The 8,455-nt window shown below is 34.9% G+C and overlaps 1 protein-coding gene across 1 annotated transcript; it reads right to left on the reverse strand.

The window, feature by feature from the left end:
* Positions 1–700: 700 nt before the first annotated feature.
* On the reverse strand, positions 701–6,946 carry LOC122599698 (glycine--tRNA ligase, mitochondrial 1-like). Its single transcript, XM_043772253.1, has 9 exons — positions 6,449–6,946; positions 5,248–5,630; positions 5,009–5,126; positions 4,595–4,789; positions 4,278–4,502; positions 4,106–4,165; positions 3,951–4,031; positions 1,910–2,315; positions 701–1,109 (listed from the first exon to the last, which is right to left on the reverse strand). Exons 1-9 carry the CDS (start codon positions 6,830–6,832, stop codon positions 877–879), a joined length of 2,085 nt encoding a protein of 694 aa, XP_043628188.1. The 5' UTR covers positions 6,833–6,946; the 3' UTR covers positions 701–876.
* Positions 6,947–8,455: the final 1,509 nt, after the last annotated feature.

The following is an 8,455-nucleotide window of genomic DNA, read 5'->3' on the forward strand; positions in this document are numbered from 1 at the left end:
TATGAAGAAGGCCAAAGACGTTCGAACTTACGTTGGTATGCTTTTTTAACAAGACCATAGGTCTTAGGTCTTAACACTGCTATAAAATGGTTAAATACATTAAACTTTATAAAATGGTTCTAATATTAATCACTGATAGCGAAGAACCCAAATGTACACATCCTCAACCATAAAAGACGGTTATAGCGGCATAACCGCGCTTGAAGTTGGTTTTTATTCTTGAAATGGTGATGGTGTTATATATTGTTGAATTTAGTTTAAATGAAAAGCTCTATTGACTTTTAGAAAGACATACAGCCATACAGCAAGGCCAAAGCTAACATGAGGGTCAAAATTTATTGATTAGAGGGTTTATTTGATACAGTGAAAGAAAGAGGGGAGGTTATGGAGTTATGGGACCTCCAATAGTAGGAGATAAATGTCGTTTATTTTTGTACAAACAAATCATCATCCATTTGAATCACTCTACCTTAGAGATTGAGATTCTGTGGTATATATATATAATTTGTTGTTAAATCTGTATAAGAAACGTAAGAAAACTTACTTAAAAAAGGACAACGTTATCATAAACTCCCAAAAAAGGTCCTAAATGAAATCCTACCCCTAAAAGATGAATCACGTTTAAAAGGTTTTTGAAATATATAAGTGAAAACCGATACTCAGCCATAAATATGCCCATAAGACAAATCCACAACAACAATACCAGAGAAATCACATTCTTTTTAACATTTTTGTAAACAGTGATCGAACATGAACGACCTATATGACCTAAAAATTGCTTGTTTTTGTTGAATAAAAAAGATGACGTCTAAAATACAGTGAAATTGTTTAAGGGGGCCAGAACAAAAGTGAATCTCATGTAAATCAGAATAGTTTTCACTCATCTGCAGAAGCTGAAGTGTGAGCAGGGTATTTCTTTAAGATATCATCCCATGTGCTCCGTCCCTCAGACACCTCCTTCACAACAGATGCTACCTCCTCCACGTTCACACGAATCTGATCTTTGGTATCCCTCTCACGAATTGTAACTGAAGTTGTCGAATCTACGGTAACAGCAAATGGCACCCCAAGTTCGTCCGTTCTAGCATACCGTTTACCAATAGATGTACCTAGAAACAAATCATCCAATCTATTAACCTTTTGTTGCTTATGCAAATAAATCATTTTCACATTCAATTTTTTATTACATCAAGAAAAAATTTCATTTTTCTTTCTAGAGGTTAGACAAAGTTTTAACCTCCAAAATTTTACAGCAGCTTGAAGCTTCTATTGGTATTTGGCTATTTGCAACTAATATTAAAGAAACTGCTTAAAAAATCTTAAAAGGGTTATGAACATTAAAAGGGGCCAAGTGTTTTACTAATATACTTAGAGAATATACTCCTTAATAATTTAATGATAATTTAACTTGAGGAGATAAAATAAATTAAGAGGTTTATTGAACTAAAAGCACACTTAAGCGACGTTGGTTCACCCTAGGTGACATTTTCTTGTTGAACTAGTTTTTGTGAATTTTAACAATTCTTAGATAATTCACAACCTGCACTTTCCAATCTTAATAAGACCATTCTTAACCATTCACCTTCTTCACCTACATTTTTTTCTACCACATCAACATCGCCTTCTCATCACCATCACCTTCTTTTTTTCCCTTGAACTTTCACCTTCAAGTTTAATATCTCACTATACCCCACTATATCTTACAATACAACCAATCAAAATAGAACAAATAATAAAACAAAAGAAACCAGACCCACCAATTTTCTTTTCACCTAGGTGAACCATTTCACCTAGCTTACTTCACCTAAGCATTTCACCACCTAGGCCTTACGAATGGTCTAAATGGGTTGAAAGGGCCAAATTCCCCTGACAAATGCGCACACACAAAATTGAGAAAACTCCCACATACCTGTGATATCTTTCTTGTTTGAAATTCCAACTGCAGTGAGAGATCTGGAGATTTGTTTAGCAACTTCCTCATATTTCTGATTTTGGACCAATGGGAAGACAGTGCATTTAATGGGGGCCACAAGAGGAGGGAACCGGAAAACATTCAACTGTTCATCCCCAGCTTTGCTCGGCCTCATGTAGAAGGAGTGTTCGTAGAGACAATAAATGATTCTTCCAATGCCAAAGGAAGGTTCGATCACAGAGGGTGTAAATACTCTCTGGTGTTCTTTCTTCTTTTCCTTAGATATGGACAACATGTTCTTCTTTATTGTAACCGTCTTCTGAAGAGTGCAAACTTCAAATTCTACCTCACCCTTGGATTCTAGTGCAGCCTTCATTTCCATGGCTTCATTTTCATTCATCGCCTAAGAAAAAGCAAGCAAACAGAAGTTAGACCTACCTTTGTACAGAATTCAACTTAATCAAATACTTTATTGGGGGCATTAGAACACCATAGCTACTACATTTACATCTTAAAATCTTTAAGCAAATTTCTTAGATTTACTTTGTCACTTTGTGAATTCAACACAAATATATAAAGGTGCATAAAGTCAACAAATTACATGAAATGGAGAAACTGAGTTATTAATTTCTTGTGTAACAGGCTTAACAAGTTACCCGTACAATACTCATGTGCTTGACATCACAAATTGCTTTAATATCAAAAATCATATTCAACATAATAAACATTTATTAACTAAGAAAGACATAAGTATTGGTGGGTTAGCCAGACCAGTTTCGACTTGCTACCTAACCCATCAGACCTGCCCAGATTGCAACCTCTAAAATAACCCGTGATATTGATTAATAGTCACAAAGATTAGCCAATCGTCAGCATTACATACACTTCCTGACATCCACTGTATAGTCCCAAATTTCAACTACCAAAATATATAGTAACCTTATTTTAATGCAGTTAATGTGTATACAAAATGAGGCCATGTGTATACAAAATGAGGCCACAAGTATACAATCTGATTCTAATGTACTATAAGTCAGTACGGGTTGGGTCAACAAATGACAAAGATATTATAAGTGAGCAACAATTAGCAATCACTTAAACATCAAAGACATTAGGGGTCTCCAAATCGCCTGAAGCAAGCAAATATCACACTAGACAAAATTAAACCAAAAGCCAGAAATTAGGACCGTGTTTAGTTGTGGAAAATGTTTTCTAGTTTTCCATTTTCAATTTCCTAGAACATGAAAGGAGTTTTCCATCTCTAGAAAACGAATGAAATATTTGAAAAAGCGTTCAAACCTGGAAAATGGAAAACAATTTGAGGTTTTCAAAATTTAGAAAATGAAAGGTGAAAAACAATAAAAAAGTGTTTTCTAATTTTCCATAGAAAAGTGGAAAACAGTGGAAAACTATGATTTGAACGTGTTTTGCGTTTCCATGTTTTCTTGGAAAACAAAATGGAAATCAAGGGGTGCTTTCCTCAACTAAACACACCCTAACGGCTCGCTGAGAAGAAAAGAACGACAAAGAAGTCAAGTGCTTATGACTCATAACTAGAGGGGAATCCCAAGTAAAACAAAAGCATCTTAAAACAGCAACTTCAACATGTAGATGATAAGGTCAAAGGGCAACTACAATGCAAGTATAACCACTATTACCAGAAAGAAGATTTATGGTTATATGTTTGAATAATGTATATGTAAATAAACATATTTGGCTAGTGTCAGAAAAACAATAATTCCAAACAAATATTCATAAACTGCCAAGTTTCTTAAACTTCTAATTAAGTTTTCTGATATTTATCATGAAAGAACAAAAGTTGGATGTTCAATAGCTAAACAAGCCTGATCGGTAACAACCCACAAGTTGCGATTTTCATGGGACAAATAAGAGAGGTAAATGATGATTGGTGGGTAAAGACGGAGAGGGCAATACCGAAAACCTAAAAGACAGTAACTTGCGCACAAACTATCCATGTAAATTTAATCTTTAGAATCACAATAAGTCTGCCATATCTGATATAAAAGAAACTTTTTACCTCAAGTGCTTCAACAACCATCTTTTGATTACCCTTGAACGCAAGCCCAAGCTCCTTTTTAGCAGGTGTTATAACCAGTTTCTGGAAGTACAGTAATTATTAGTGGTTGCTCAGTTTAAAATATCACAAACCAGCTTCATAGGTATAACAGTTACCTCCACTTCTTTAGGTTCTGCGAACTTTTCTTGTGCGACAAGAGCAACACCACTTTTATCCTAGGTAATAACACAGTTACACAAAACTTCATACAAGGCATAACATTACATGGAAATAGCATGTCAATAAAATGTCAAGCATGCAACTGAGTGTTATAAATAAAACACATACTGTGTGTGCACGCAAGTCATACGCCGATCTATCAGCAATCCCAACACACTCTATCCAACCATAAGAAGACTCGATTTCTGCATCCCAACAGTCTGCAGCGTAGTGAGCCATCTCGTTTGGGAGATGTTGTCTGAACCGCAATCGTTTTTCATCTATCCCCAGCCGTGTCAAAAAGAGATATACTCTCCCAATAAAATAAGCAAGTGTTTGATTGTTTACAATCCCCTGGAATAAGCAAAGTTCAGTAACCACAAATGTCAAATGTTTATATGATACCTGTGCAATTAAAGGAATAAAAATCTCTAGTGAGAACTAACCTTTGAAACCGCTTCACCAAGACAAAGCTTTTTGGCAGACTCTCCTGACATTTGTTCGTCCCTTGGAAACATGAGAAACTCCAAGTTTGAAACTTCAGAATACTTGGGATGTGATTTGTCATCAGGGTCCACAAAATGCTCTATCTCCGCAAGTGTGAATTCACGTACTCTTAAAAGACCTTGTCGAGGAGATATCTGAAAAAGTTACGCGCATGTCAAATTCTAGAACCGGACCCCTAGCCACTCATCACAGTACTAAGAATATGACCGATAAAAATATTGCTGGTTTAAATCTGTGAGAAAGTTGATTTAAGCTAAACAAGCATCATCCTTCCAATTACTATTTTAAACATACATAAAGCACGAATGGAATGCACTGGTTTGCAATCTCAAGTTTTCAAGAGAGCAAATGACCTCGTTTCTGAAAGCTTGGCCAATTTGAGCAGCAGCAAACGGCAGCTTGTTTCCATTGTAATAGTACAGGTCTCTGAAGTTGACAAAAATACCCTGTGCGGTTTCAGGACGCATGTACCTAGATATTTTAGAAGAAACGAATTACAACATATAAGTTATTAAGTTGAATGGAACATAAAAGCATAACCATTGCAATTTTAGCAAAACATATTAAACATACTAGAAAAAATATTACGGACCCGGTACTGGCGCCAGAAGGACCAATTTGAGTCTGGAACATAAGATTAAATGGATAAGGATCAGAGAGCGGATTCTTGGTATCGGGTGCAACTATACCATATTCCTTGATCTTCGCACCGAGTTGTTCAGCAGAGAGATCGTCAAGAACAGCAAGAACATGTTTCAATTCAGCAGCCTTTTCTGCACTGATACTCAAGTCTTTCTCCAACTTATCCTTGCAATGATCCTTGAGCAGGTGATCAGCTCTGTAACAAGTTCCACTCTTCTCATCTTTAACCATAAGATCAGTAAACTTGTCAACATGGCCAGAAGCCTTCAGTACAACTTCAGGTGTCACACATGGGCAATCAACTTCCAACATATCCTCTTCCAAAACAAAATGCTGAGGAACATTTAAATACAGATATTAGACCCTATATGTAGCACCAAATTGATCAACTTACAAGCATAAAGTATCAAAAGTCGAATTGGCATACAAGAAAAGTCCCACATGGATTTACAAGTTTACAGCCTACCTCTGCAAACTAATTTCAATGAGAAAGAGAATATGACACTCATTCCCTTTATGTACCCATATTACACCTCTATAACCAAAGAAATTTCCAACATAACAAGACACCCCCCAAAAAAAACTGTCGAACTGCTATGGGTTGCCCATGTCATAACCTATGGTTCCTAATGTGATATCTCCGATTGTTATAATATAATACCAATGAAGAAAGTACGCACATCGGAAATAATGTATGTTAGACTTCTCTGAAATCAACATCAATCCTGATTCTCATTTTATACTCACCTTAAATATGGAGATAAAAAAAAAAGTGACACACAATGTCCACACAAGTATGAAACTTGAAATAGCACCCCGGAGACCAGGGTGGCTACCCGACATATTATGATCGCTTTTCGGTTACATAGTTAAAATTTCGATACACTCCTTCCCCCAAATTGCAACACTTGTAATTGCAAAATTAATCCAACTTTACTATCCATCACATAAACCAAAAAACATTCATACATACATATTACTTCATCCAACAGATTATAGATAAAATTATGAATTTATCATAGGCAAATTTTACATTTCAAATGTAACAGTACACAATTTAAGTAACTTCAGTCAATATATAAACTACTTTACAAAAAATATATACAGATAATATGTATATATATACATATAAAAGTTATATATATATATACCTGACGCCAGAAAGCAAGGACGTTAGATTTAACGGCACAACCAGGTGGACCGTAATCATACAAACCAGCGACACCTCTATAAATCTTAAAAGAAGGAATATAAAACAAACGGCGTTCAAGTGTATTAACGACAGCTTGACGGAAAGCATCTCGGTTAGCAACGCCGTTACTTTCCCCGCCGCCAGAAATAGAAGCTTTCAACTGATTCTCAATACTTGTTTTCTCAATCTTCAAATCATTAAGTGCTTTAACAGCTTCATCAATTTCCGATTTCGACGCGCCGGATGATTTTAGTTGACGGATTGCGTTGCCACGCGCGTCGATCGTTGATTGCTTGTCGGCGAGTGCCTGACGGAGTGAGTCTTCGGTGGCGGCGGTTGTCATTGTTGGTATCTGCCGGAGATGGGAGAATATGCGGCGGCGGTTGTGGTGGTGGTGAGAGGTTAGTGATGATAAGAAGGAAGTAAATGTGATTGGAATGGGATGATGAAAATAACGCATGCAATCACGGTGAGGTTTTTTTATGTGGTCCCGATTTTTGGATATTTATTTTCCGGTGAGTGGTGGGATTTTGATTAGGGTTTTGGGATATTTGAGAGTGGGCTAATTAGTTGGGCTTTAGTGTACTCCACTCAAATATTCTTCATTGTTTCATAAATTCATATGCCTTCTTTTCTACCAAGTTAAACAAAAAAAATGATTTAAATATTCCTTTAATACCATGCAAGAGCTTGTAAATACATGATAGAGTGGTATCCATGTAATCTAGCGATAGTAGTGATAGCGATGGTAACATGTCTCTAGTGGGAACGATTGTTGGTGATAGAGATAGAAAGTATCAACATGTATATGTGTGGGAGAGATGTTTTGGATTTTAAGCTTGGAAGAAAAGTTTTAGTTTAGAGGGCAGCATTGAATTTAAGTTTGTAGAATTGTTAATAGAAGTATTTTGGTTATCAATTAGTGCTAAAAAAAAGAGAGGGGGAAAATGTATTATAAAAAAGACTATACATGTGTATGAACAATATCTATATCGACTTTAAGGTTAGTTTAGTTGATGAAAGTTTTATATAGTTTTCTATTTATAGCTTTTTATAAAATGAAAGAGGTTTGTCATCTCTAAAAACAAATTACAATTTTAAAAATGTGCTTCAAACTAGAATGTGTTATTTTCAATTTTCATATTGAAAAACTAAAATACATGTTCGAAGGGGAAGGTTGGAAAATGGAAAACATTAAATGTTGATATCTAAGTTATTTTTCGTAGCTCTATAACTTGGTTTCTCATTGTAATTTGATCATCTTTTCTATTTTTCATGTTTTATTGGAAAATGTTATTGGGAAAAAAGAAGTGTTTATTATAACTAAACAAGACTTTAAGTATATATAACTGTGTAAAAGAATTTAAAAGAATTTTACCTCTTTATTTTCTTCATGTAGGTGAAGGAGTAAATTTGTTCTCTTTTATAGTGAGAAAATTTTTCATTACTTTGTAAATTTAGCCCCAGTTTTCTATTTGTTTTTGACACAAATCTACCTTTTATTTTTTCTCAAAGTTATTTCTAGCATGCTTTATCCCCGTATGTTATACATGAGCGTTGATTAGTGAAGTAGGGATTATTATCCAACAGATAAGATTACTCCAACTTGACAAGTTTGATCGACTTTAGAAAGACTCATTTATTTCTTAATTAGCAAATCCTTAATTGTAAAAATCAGTATAAAAGGCAATACTTGATTGTTTCTTCTTGAGTTTAAAATAACAAAAAATTTAGTTTATGTTGAAAGGGGAAATGTTAGGTAAAGTATACAGTACTTATCTTAGGTAAAGCAAGGGGAGATTATGTAAATTTCATGGGAGGTTATGTAAAATTCAAGGGGGCAATGTATGTTTATCAAATTCAAAGGTTTAATTTGTAACTTTTTTTAAAGTGACAGTACTTAACCTTATGTAAAGTCTGCAGCACGAAACACTTTCCCATATTGAAAATATCCTGTCTTTTATTT

The sequence above is a fragment of the Erigeron canadensis genome, chromosome 1 (genome assembly GCF_010389155.1).
Source record: "Erigeron canadensis isolate Cc75 chromosome 1, C_canadensis_v1, whole genome shotgun sequence".
NCBI classification, from domain to species: Eukaryota; Viridiplantae; Streptophyta; class Magnoliopsida; order Asterales; family Asteraceae; genus Erigeron; species Erigeron canadensis.

Bases quoted from the DNA above. Each gene is read 5' to 3' on its own strand.
- LOC122599698 (XM_043772253.1), bottom strand. From the start codon at position 6,832: ATGACAACCGCCGCCACCGAAGACTCACTCCGTCAGGCACTCGCCGAC. The intron at 5,127-5,247 runs GTCCGTAATATT...TAAAATATCTAG, and splicing joins CCTTCTGGCGCCAGTACCGG to GTACATGCGTCCTGAAACCG. The intron at 4,790-5,008 runs GTCATTTGCTCT...TAACTTTTTCAG, and splicing joins GCCAAGCTTTCAGAAACGAG to ATATCTCCTCGACAAGGTCT.